The sequence below is a fragment of the Lytechinus pictus genome, chromosome 15, assembly GCF_037042905.1.
Source record: "Lytechinus pictus isolate F3 Inbred chromosome 15, Lp3.0, whole genome shotgun sequence".
NCBI lineage: Eukaryota > Metazoa > Echinodermata > Echinoidea > Temnopleuroida > Toxopneustidae > Lytechinus > Lytechinus pictus.
The window spans coordinates 9,194,678-9,207,427 of record NC_087259.1 but is presented as its reverse complement, the minus strand read 5'-3'; the positions used below and the strand labels follow the sequence as shown (position 1 = coordinate 9,207,427).

Here is a 12,750-nt window from a genome sequence, read left to right as displayed (position 1 = left end):
AGTTATGCGAGCATAATGAACGTTGGGATGGGCTTCAAATAACACAAGGAAAACATATTTTTTCATTCATGTTCATCTCGTGAAGCAAAATTAAGACCATGATGGCCACAAACATTAACTTGGCATCACAATATGTATGTGTGTATGTATATATAGGTGTGTGTGGGTGTGTGTGTGTGTGTATATATATATATATATATATAATTTTATCTATTGTTAACTTAGTTCCTGTTTAGTACCGGGTTTGATTCTTCCTATTCTGTATTCATACGGAGCTATGCCTTTTTCGGTTATATTTCTCTTCATTGTCATTTCTTTCTAGATTCTACACCAACGCCTCAACCAACTGGACAATGGGATACTGATAGTAAGTCTAAGCCAACTGAATTCATGTTTTTTGGGCGGGCTGGGGTAGCCAAAAAAATCATTGAAAGAAAAAACAGAAGACGGTGAAAGGAGGGAAAGACAGGGCACGAAATAAAGGTTTCGTTCCGTTTCTTCGTTTATACCATGGTCATTGTTTGTCCAACTACATTTAGGTGGTTTGAATCAAAATTAATAAAACGGCTGTTTTCGACTCGCCGTACGGCCGCCGTAGAGCAAATGTGACCAAGGTATTACCTTTCTATGGTCTTTTTTTTTTCTTTCTTTCCCGTTTCTTCCTTCCTCTACCCTGATTCTTCCAAACACGGTGATGGCATATTCACTGGAAGGATTAAACACTTTCGGGAAAAGCCTCTTACCTATGTTCCCTCGCATCGGTTACAAAGGGCAACATCATTAGCAAGGATCTATGATATTCCTTTTATGATTTGAATTTGCTGCAGATCCTGAGTCAACTACAGACAGTTGGTGGCAACCACAAACGACTCCATGGTGGTGGTGGAATACAGATCGTAAGTCCACATCATTAATTCCATCACTTCTAATTTAAAGCAACCTACCATTGACAAATCATAGGGAAATCAAGGCCAATCTCGGAACAGAGAAGGGATTCAAGTTTTCACTCGGCTGCATGCCTGGGGTGTTATGTAATAGCCGCCGGCATGTCTGGGAGGTCAAATGTAGGAGAGCAATAGTTAGTAGACTAACCAACCAAAGTAAACTGCATTTTTTTCACTTTGAAACATAAAACTTCAAAGAGTTGGTTTAGCAATCAAGAGACCTGCTAAGAGTCTAGGAATCGGGATTGTTGGAAACTAGAACTGCGAAAACCCGAAGTAACAACGATCACGAGTTTGGTCAAATTTGCGCTGTCCGAACTTTTATCGCATTAGTCCGACAGGCTCTCATGACGGACAGATTATAGTATGCAAGTCAATTGGCCTTTTGCAAATTTCGTCATTGATTCAATTCCCCCATGATTTGTCAATGACAGGCCGCTTTGATTTCACAAAAGACCCTTTGGTAAAAGAACGCACGGATATTATGCACAAATGTATGTAACGTTATGTTATAAAGGTTTATCTGTGAATTAAATGTTATGAAATTCCCTTTTTCCTGATTTGTGTTTGTTTCAGGACCCGAATCTACTACGGAAAATAATTGGCAACCACAAACGACTCCATGGTGGTGGTGGAATACCGATCGTAAGTCTTCTTCACTCCCATCACTTCTAATTTAATTTTAACAGAAGGTATACGGTAAATTAAAGTATGCATATAGTACCGAAGCGATGACGTCAGTTGCCATGGTGTCATGGCGGCCTGGTTCTAAAACAAATGAACCCGCCGAATGAAAGCGTGTGTTTTTCATAGGAGAAAATGACTGCTATCGGAATTTGATCGCTTGCAGCCTATTTTTCAGACCATCTCCTCACCACGAGTTTCACCACGTACTCGACCAAAAAAGGGGTATGTATGTGCCGCGGGCGAGACAAAAAATGGGGGCTCTGGAGCGGGCTTATTGCAAAAAGGAGGGAACTACAAATGTTTGTGAAAACGGGGGTCCTTGGAACGGGTCGCCTGCGTGTCATACAAATGTGTACTCTGCGACTCTGTTTAGAACCAGCCCGCCATGACACCATGGCAACTGACGTCACACTTCGGTACTCTTATAAGTACTGTGTTTGTCACCTGTTTGCTTTACCTGTTGGAATATAGGTGTAAGTTATCAACTATCATAAAATTCCTTTTCACTATTTCTGTTTGTTTCAGGACCTGAATCTACTACGGAAAATAGATGGCAACCACAAACGACTCCATGGTGGTGGTGGAATACCGATAGTAAGTCCATGTCACTCGTTTCACCGCTTCTTATTCAATACAGAAAACATTCGGTAAAACCATGGACCTATGAAGAGATGGACGATTAACGCAAGCATTTCTTTGGTCCAATGATAGTCACCGTCGCCTGGTTATGCGCATCTTAAAGAGGACATACATGCGTTGTAAAAATAGCATTTACCCTGACTACCAAGGCGTATCTGATTACCCAAAGACGGAACAGTTTCCCGGTCTTGATTTTTGTTGGCTGATACCCTGTTTCAGCATGTGCCTTTCAGTCAACATGCTTCATATGTAGAGCAGCAAACTTGAGAAGCAGACGATTTTTATGATATAAAATATGATATTATTCGATCCGCTAACTACCGCTCACACATAAGGACCTTAATAACATTGAGAGATACACGATCTATTTATGTTATGTACCACGTATTTCTGGAATGTTATGGAGAAACTTGGGAAAATTACATTTTAAATGGTAAACAATCACAATATTACCTCTATATTAAAATATGCAGACATTTCCCCAAATAAAACACATGGAACTAAGATTACCAAAGGTAATCAATAACTGCACGTCGATTTTCCATGATTTAAGTGATTTGTTATCTATTGCGCATATAATTTGTGAAATATAAATGTCCAGTCACGAACTGCTTCGGTCCTTTCTCACGGTGACGATCATAGGACCAAAAAACACTGGTATGAAGATAATTTTATTTAGATGACAATTACAGTCACCTATTAAAGCGATGAATGTCCATCTCTTCATAGGTCCATGGTAAAACACAGAAACGCGCTGAACTAATACATACATGTCCTGTTTGGTGAACGCTACATCCATTGTTAGATCATACAACCCATAAAATGCCATAGCCCGTTGCGATCGGTCTAAAATCTTGGCCATTTCGTCTCCGAAATATTTGACAAAAAAGGGTCATCGTTCAAAAATGGCTAGCATTTTGTCCCCTATAAAGATTGTTTTCCCTCCCCTATTTTTCTGGGTTTATTTAACATTTAGGGGAGGGGGGTAATCGAACCCCCAAACCACCCCCCCCCCCCTGACTACGGGCTTGTCATAGTAAACCACAAATCGATATTTCATGAACAAATAACAGTTTTAAATGCATAGGCCTATAATCATTCAGATTCAAACCTTGTCGAATAACCTTGAAACCTTGAAAAAACATAGTTTATTTGGTTACCAGCGTTCAAAAGTATTGCACGACGGCTTTTGAATACGTTTCTATCACGTTGAGGGTAGGGGAGAAGCATTGTCCCTCATATTCAAAACAAATAGGCCTATACCTTTCGATTTTCTCATTTCAGGACCGACCCCAGATGGCCCTGATTATACAACATGGGTGTGGGGCACACCAAACTCACCTTACGTCGGAGGTGCGTATATATTCGAGTTAACGTCAAGTTGCCAAGTTAAACAGTGGACAAGGAAAACAAATGGTGGACATCGGAAATGGGTTATGTGAAATGATCAACTGATTTTAACAAGATTCAATTTCTTCTGCATGTTTTATTGGAAAATAAGAAAATCTACGGTCTTCCCACGACACAATTGCATGTCAATATTTAAAGTGCTGCTAAGAGCCATTGTTGACATGACATACTCGCACAAAAAACAACCCACACACATGACACACACTTGCATTGTTATTATTAATAGTATTATTATTATTATTATTATTATAATTTGTTTTGGCGGCACCTGTGCCTGGGAGGAGAAAAGCGAACTGAATCACTATGACTCGCAGGTCTCTCCTCCCGATATAACTGATTGGGGGAATGCAGGTGGACCACTACACCGGGGTTTCCCCCCGACTCTTATACGAATAGTCCAGTGGGTTCTTAACGTGCAAAGGTGGTGACTCTCCTCTAAACGGGGCCTCCATTTAACGTCCTATCCGAGGGACGGAGTGTTTTCCATTGTAACATAGCCTGCATCTATGAAACATGGGAGAGACGTTTACACACAACGCACTGGCTTCAGTCATCCGCCCGGGGTGGACTCGAACCCACGATCTTTGGTTCGACGGGCAGACGCGTTACCGACTGAGCCAACAACGCACATCCTTCAAATTTGTCCATATTTTACAGTGTAATAAAAGAGGAGGTTGAATCTCGCACCATGGAAATTGGACCTCCCTCTGCCTTCCGATCCTCAATTTCCATTACACCCAAAGTTACGGCTACATCCCTCCATTTTATGTCTGAAAAATATTGACATCCAATATATTAAAATTCACAGAGCAAAATGATGAAAAGTCCATCAACGTCTGGTAACAAAATATCGAATCTTAAAGTTGAGAAATATTTTGGAAAATTAGTTATATGCACATCTTCATAAATATGCATTAGGTGAGCTGATGATGTCACATCCCCACTTTCCTTTTTGAATAATATGTATCCCTTGTAATAAAATAAGTAGCAGCAATGAATATCCTCAGTGAAATGACGTGAAACTTTCTAACATTTGTCCAACAGAGGAGAATGTGACTCTGGCGGTTGGGGTTGCTCAGACCGTCTCCTCTCAGAACTATCCTTCGAATCATCCAAACAACGTTCGCTATAACTGGTACATCACTGCTCCTCCAGGCTACGATGTTATAGTTGACTTTCTGGACTTCAAGCTTGAATCATGCTGTGATTTTCTCCGAATTGGTATCGGAGAATCCCCGTCGTCTCCCGGAAGTGCTACCCTGGCTACCCTCACAGGTTCTTCTCTACCGTCTGATATGAGGTACGTACGGAGGCCCCGATGAAGTGAAAAGGGTGAAAAACTGTGTATGTTCTTGCTTTTAGAATATAATATTAACAAGTGGAGCGCCTCTGGCAGTCTCGCCTGCATATAGCGGCAGTACTGACTATGAAAACGACTATACTATAATAATTCACAAAAACATCATTCATATGATAATAAAATACTATGTGCAGGGACCCTAAATGACATTTGACCTTGATGGTGTGACCATGCAAGACGATGAGTGATACTTGATTACCGTATTGTTCATATTTGGCCCTCACGGCCAAAGTTCATTGAACTTGGTCATGTGACCTGAAACTCACGCAGGATGTTCACTGATGCTTGATTACTCTTATGTCCAAATTTCATGAACTAGATCCATAAACTTTGAAAGTTATGAGAATCAACAAATACCCCCAACATGGCCAAAGTTCATTGACCCTAAATGGCCTTTGACCTTGAACATTGTGACCTGAAACTCAGATAGGATGTTCAGAAATACTAGACTACCCTTTTGCCCAAGTTTTTATAAACTAGGTCTATATACTTTTTAAGTCATGATGGCATTTGTAAACTTAACCTTCGGTTAAGATTTTGATGTTGATTCCATCAACATGGTCTATAAAGTTCATTGACACTAACTGACATTTGACCTCGGTCATGTGACCTCAATTTAGGCAGGATGTTCAGTAATACATTTTGACGACGCCGTCGTCGGAAAAGCGGCGCCTATTGTCTCACTCTGCTATGCAGGCGAAACAATAGTGATATAGATCCTAATCATATATTTGGTTGAAATCTATCCCATGATAAGTCATTTATAGCTAACAGGCAAGTAAATTAATGACTGGTGACTTCATGTATCATTGTTCAAAAATTTATTCATTTTGTTTGGAGGAATGACAACCAAAATCCCAATAAATGTTCTCATTACCAAAAACAAATGAGGTATAACAAAAATTGAAAACAAAACCATAACATTCCATAAGAAACATCCCTCCTAACTTCCAAGGGGGATGGTATAAAAACACGGGAGCTGGCTGGGTCACAAGGGGATGCGTATGCCTCCTGTGTCCCTTCTCCCACCCCCTAGGTTCACGTTCAGTCTTACCCAAGGCATATTGTTTGGGGATGGGCATTTGCCCCATTCACAGTAAAAACGCTGTTTAAGATCTTATACAGCGCTGTTTACTATATGAACCTTACATTATTTGTTTAACAGTGTAAACAATCATGTTTAATTTATTGAAGATTAAATATTGAAAATTAAACTTTGCCGCTTAAGATTTAAACACTTGTTTAAACTGTTTTAACAATTACTGTAAGGTTCATATAGTAAACAGCGTTGTATAATTTTTTTTACTGTGTTGCTAGTTTGGCACACCCTCCTCCTCATTATCCCTCCCTCTTTCCTTCTCTCTCAAGCATCGTCTCATTTATTCTTTGCCAAAATTTCAATTTGACAAATTTGATTCATTGATTCACTGATGCAATCCATAATTGGAGAACTAATAATAAAAAACATTTGCATAACATTGATAAACCACTTTATTACGGTACATTACATTGTCACATTTGCGCAATTCATGACATGCGAAGAAATCGTTTTGTATTGACATTATTGTCCATAATTTATTGATTTGAGAAAGTGGGCAGAATACACCTTTCATCCCACCGAAATTATGACACATTATAATATTTCAAAACAAAGCGCCGCAACAACAGAAAAAGAAAGTTCATTTACCAAAAATTTGATAATATACAGATTTACCAAAATTTATGAGGGGTTACTGTATGGGTAGTTTTTGTATTCAATTTACCTAATTCATCAATCTGCATGTATTGTTCGGATATGCAGGGGCGGATCCAGCGTTCGCCAATAGGGGGGGGGCCGAAAAAAAAATTACCCATATTTTCCCCGATCGGCCGCTCAAAGTTGATTTTTATTTCTTTCTTTGAAGGGGTAGTCCCTGACCCTGCTTACAGTCACTTCTAAGCTTTATTTTCACAAAACATGAATAAATAATAATTTCATATAAGCCCTAATTAAATAGTAGGAAAAAAATATACGAGAAAATGTGAAGGAAATAATAATAATACATAGGAATTTCGCAAATCAAGAATTTCATTTGCAGTGATCATTATCTATACTTCCATTGAAAAAACTTATTACAAAATCCTGCCATTGTTTGCCTTTATTTAATACTCTGTATCAATCATAATTGATGCATATTGTATCCAATTTATCCCTAAAATTGTGATAATAAGGATTTAATAGGTATAAAATAAATTAAAAATGCGTGTTTTTTATTACAAGACGTATTTTTTTTTAACAGTGCACACCTATATAGTTACCACTAATGCATATAGCATTTCCATTTATTTGAAAGCAAGATAAAAGAGCGTTGCAGAGTATACGCCTCCAGGCTCACGGGCATAGGTGCCGCGGCCGGGGATCGAACCCCGGACTTTCTATGTATAGCCAGGCCGCCTAGACCACTCGGCCACGGCACCTCCACGTATGTGAGTGAAGGATATCGCGATAGCGCAAGAACAATATCTTCCGAAGAGAGTGGCCTTTTTTGGTACTGAATCCGCCGGAGTAGAACACGATCCGCCGGCGGATTTGGTGCCTAGAACAGTATCTGCCAGGCGCAGGATCCTCCGGTACACCGGCAGTTACGAGGCCGTAAATAAGCCAGTTCGTAGTTTCTGCGCATGATCAAAAGATTCTACGCATGATCAGAGCATGGACCTATGAAGAGATGGACATTCATCGCTTAGATAATGAATTCACTAACAGGTGACGGTAATTGTCATCTGAATAACATTCTCTTCATACTAGTCTTCTTTGGTCCTATGATCGTCACCGTGAGAAGGGACTGAATTAGTTCGTTATTGGACATTTATATTTCACAAATTATATGCGCAGTTGATAGAAAATCAATGAAATAATGGATAATCGATGTGCAGTTTTTGTTTACCTTTGTTAATCTTAGTTCCATGTGTTTTATTTGGGGAAATGTCTGCATATTTTGATATAGAGGCAATATTGTGATTGATTGTTTACCATTTAAAATTCAAATTTCCCAAGTTTCTCCATAATATTCCAGATATACGTGGCACATAACATGTGTAGATCGTGTATCTTTCAATGTTATTGAGGTCCTTATGTGTGAGCGGTAGTTAGCGGATCGAATAATTTCATATTTTATATCATAAAAATCGTCTGCTTCTCAAGTTTGCTGATCCGTATATGAAGCAAATTGACTGAAAGCACATACTGAAACAGGGGATCAGCCAACAAAAGTCAAGACCGGGAAACTGTTCCGTCTTTGAGTGATCAGATACCCTTGGTAGTCATGGTAATTGCTATTGTTACAACACCAGTATGTTCTCATTAAGATGCGCATAACCAGGTGACGGTGACTATCATTGGGTCAAAGAAATGCTCGCGTTAATCGTCCATCTCTTCATAGGTCCATGATCAGAGGAAGGTCATTTGTACTAAAGTGACATGGTGGTTTAAAATCTAATGAGATAAGCACCAACTTTGATGTCTTGATTAGTTATATATTCTTTTGAATTGTGGTTTTCATTTACATCCCCAAAAACCACAATGCGTCCACGAACGACTGGTATTTCACAGTTTGCTAAGTACATTGAGCAACATGCTATGATATGCATTCAAAGTAGGAATAAAACAAATACATTCATAAAGTGTTCATTGGTGTGCTATTCAAGTCATCTGGTCTATTCAATTTCTTCATCCTGCTATGTAAGGCAAGCTTACGTAATATCTTGCCAAGAAGATTCTATGACTGGAGTTCCAACAGGCATAACATTTATTCAGGCAGATGTTCATTTCTAAAGAAGCACAAAAGAAAGAACAGCAGTAAAGACCTTTTTGATGTCCGCCTTCGAAGCCGCCAGTTTCAGTGAAGAAATCCGAGGAGTGAAATTTTACGAATAACCATTTGTATTCATTTCCATCTTTTATTGAATAAACAAACTGAAATTTGAACGCATGACAAGACATCAATAACCAAGCAATATTGCGCTGAGATATTTGCTCTGATTAAATCGATTTACCTTTAATTAGTGGAAAAAGTAAGAATTTGACCTTTACTGAAACCAGATTTTAACGCTTTTCCGATCGTTTGCGGCAAATGAAAGTTTCAAATGTGGTTTGTGGAATATTGCTATTCATTATTGTATATGCCAGATGAGTGCCCGCACATGCCCAGTGGAATAAATTTGAGTCATTTCGGGACATGTTGCATAGTTTATTTTCGCATGCCTCCGAATTATGTACTACACATATAACCAAACCAGATGCGGCGAAAAAGAAATTATCATCACAATAGCATATTTCCCTTTCTATATGACATATAGCTGCGGAGTCATGCGGGAATCATTTGTCTACACAATTGAAAGAGATGTTGAGCAAAGTGCATGCCTGACATACTTTCTGCTGGCGGTTTTTAACCTTGTTCAAAGGGATTTTATTTGCTTTTACTCCATCTCATTTGAAACCTCCTTGATCTTACTTTGAAGAAATGAAAGGTCATTTGACCAAAATTGTCCATGAACTACGAACTGGTCTATTAAACATGGGTATAATACCTCCATCGTACTTTCTTTCTGTTTTTCAGCGTTTCTCTCAAGTTAAAAGGACATTTTTTTTTGTTGTCAAAAATAGGGGGGCGGAGCCGGCTCGCCCCCCCCCCCCTTGATCCACGCCTAATATGATAAATAAGTGAATAAATTACAGATTGCAGCTAACAATTCAGCATGATTTATTATTGAAATACTAATGTATATTTTGTTCATTTTGTTCTTAATATTTTCTTTTGTTTAGATTATATTCTTCCCCAAGTTGGATGATGTTTTACACCGACTCTTCAGTCACTTATAGAGGATTTCAACTACGTTTAAGTCTTACTAACGAAAACACAGGTATTACCCTGATTTTTACTATGAATTTCAAAATAAATGAGAAAATGAAGGCCCGCTGAACAGAGTGTAGTCCACCGGTTCAATCATGGATCCAAATACACATGATTCCCTGTTTTTCGCATGGAAATGGTAGCATGTTAATAGTAACCAAATGTGATGGGACATTGTCTCTTTTCCGAAGCGACTTGAATGTTGAATCAGTGAATCACTGAAACCAAACGGTGATTATTTGCTTTATAATCCATATAAAAAATCATTCGATTATGGTAATTCATGTAGTTTGACATTTCAAATTAATAACAAATTAATATAAAATCATATTGATTAATTCTGATAGAGCACAATCAAGTTCAAAACGAGTAAACTTACCTGTTTGCTTCTAAGCGTGCGCGTGGGTCAGTTTTGCGTGTTTCTTTTAAGAAGCTTATTTCAGACCATTATCAGCATAATATACAAATATACCAGGTTTAGAGCGGGAATTATATGTCCGAGGTTCTGCTGCCAATTACTATTTTTCCGAGGTGAAAATGAGTATTCTTGCAAGTACAACCGAGGACGAATAATTCCCACTATACTTTCGAAATAATCGCGTGGTATGTTTGTTTTGTATTCTACTCGTAATAAATCAAAACTAAAATCTACGCGCTAACTTGCTTGGAATGACCAACTTTTACCTGAACCATGTAAAACGCCGCGCTCAGCGGAACGCAGATTATCCCCGTGATGTAATTAGGGAAGTGGGACTCCCTCTTCCGTGATATAATGAACCGAAGAAAGGAATATATATATACATATATATATATATACAATAATAATTAAAAACAATTAAATTAGAGCAATATCAATAATTCAAACAAATTTTGAATACATTTTCAAAACTACATGTACATGTATACCAATATTAAATAGAATCGATTTGTAGCACTTTTAAAGGTTTCAAATTGCAATCGTTTTCATACCTGAGGGGGTGAGGTCAGGGGTCAGAGCGCCCCCCCCCCCCCTGACAAAATGTTATACCCATTTTCCTCTCTTTTGGGGTTGTCAGAAAATGATGCCCTTCCTGATGAGGTTTGATTGATTGATTGATTGATTGATTGACTGATTGATTGATTATATTTCTCTGTCCACATCAGGGGAAAATATACAAGATAACATTATACAAAGAGAATCAATAACATCATACTCGTAATATAAGCATCGAGAATAATAAAAAAATCAACAAAATGTATTATTCATTAAATGGCAATTTTAAGAAAGCAGACCGTCATCGAGAGTGATTGAGCTTGTGGCGGCCTTGCAAGGTTCACTTCTGGTTGCATATGTTCCCTGATCATGCTTATGTCAACTTTCTAAGCTTTTCCCTCTGACGAATCCTTAAAAATGAAGGGATTCTCGGCCCTCTCAAAGTAAAAACATCGAGGAAATTACATTACTAAATTGAAATTTTCGAGAAAAAAAAATCGAACTACAACATTGATAGTACCTACAAAACGAATCAGTTATTTTTACTGCACTCGAAACACATAATTGTAGACGCACTGCAGCTTGCAAGGCGTAAATCTTCTATAGACGGGGCTAGTGGCCCAGGATTGCAAATAGACCAAGTCGCGAAAATTGACGAAATACGCGACGAAGTTATTATCACGACGAAATTAACGACGTCGCGAATTTCGTCGCCAATTTTGTCGTGAATTTGATTTGCTTGCTTGGGATTTCGAGTCAAACACGTGCAGCCTTAGATCTAACAAATCTACATACTTATTCCACTTTGTACAAAATGATCATAATTTGAAGTTAAGACCTATCATTTTCATAGAAACCATGGTAAAATCTCTCGGCAAGAGTTCCATATGCACGTACCGCCCAAGCAAGCAAATCAAATTCACGACTTCATTAGTGACGAAATTCGTGTCGTGAATAATTCGCGACGAAATTCACCATGTCGTGAATTTTGTCGAGAAATTCGCGACAAAATTCAGGAGGAAATTTGCGACATCGTGAATATCGACGCGAATTTCACGACAGAATTTGCGACGTTGTGAATTTCGTCGTCAACATTCGCGATTCGGTCTATTTGAGATGTCCCTTTAGGGCCACCATAAAAATGTGGTGGCTGGGATTGGCGCAGCTTCCAGGAGAGTTCTTCGGAAATCATGAGTGATAGGCAAGGTGATCTCGCAAAGTCGCAAAACGTACCTTTATATTGCAGACAAATAGTGTGAGACTAATTTCAATTTGTTTACGAGCATTGACCCCCCCCCCCCCCCATTCCACACATGCTTTCATAGATGTTTCATTCTATCACAATGAGAGTCCATGAAGAATATGTTTCAAGCCTCGTCGACCTCTGTTTTCCATCTTCGTTGAGCGGGTTTGGACTCACTGGGTAAACATCCGTATCGTTTAAAACAACGTTTAGTCTTCATCATTTAAGAGATTGGAATTCTGTTGATAATCAACCTATATGGCTCATTATAAAGCACGTGCTGTTAATGAGGACCAAAAAAGTAACGGGGCGTTCCTTATGAATTCATTTCAGCATTTACAACGGAAAGTCCAAATACAAGATGGTGGTGGACAACAGATTATCCAGGTAAGCAAAATGATATTGGCAACCAAAGCAACAAGCCTCTTTACTTCGCATGAGGAGAATTTCAAAATTGAATAAATTTAGAACGACGTCCTTTGAAATATCTTATCCCATCCAATTATTTGATTATTATATTTGTATAGGGCACACGTAGGCTGTAATTAGTGTTGCAGAAATGCACATGTGTTGCACGCGCTGTATATTTACGCAAATGAACG

The 12,750-nt window shown here is 38.6% G+C and overlaps 1 protein-coding gene across 2 annotated transcripts in view; it reads left to right on the top strand.

Moving 5' to 3' along the window:
- Positions 1–12,750, top strand: part of LOC129277718 (deleted in malignant brain tumors 1 protein-like) — a 47,293-nt gene that overhangs the window by 12,292 nt on the left and 22,251 nt on the right. The window contains exons 9-16 of one of the 2 annotated variants that reach the window (XM_064110250.1): positions 323–367; positions 828–896; positions 1,521–1,589; positions 2,157–2,225; positions 3,555–3,623; positions 4,725–4,980; positions 9,845–9,942; positions 12,482–12,535. In XM_064110250.1, coding sequence (XP_063966320.1) covers positions 323–367; positions 828–896; positions 1,521–1,589; positions 2,157–2,225; positions 3,555–3,623; positions 4,725–4,980; positions 9,845–9,942; positions 12,482–12,535 — 729 coding nt within the window. The remainder of the gene's footprint in view (positions 1–322; positions 368–827; positions 897–1,520; positions 1,590–2,156; positions 2,226–3,554; positions 3,624–4,724; positions 4,981–9,844; positions 9,943–12,481; positions 12,536–12,750) is intronic. The other variant, XM_064110251.1, reaches the window with a different exon arrangement.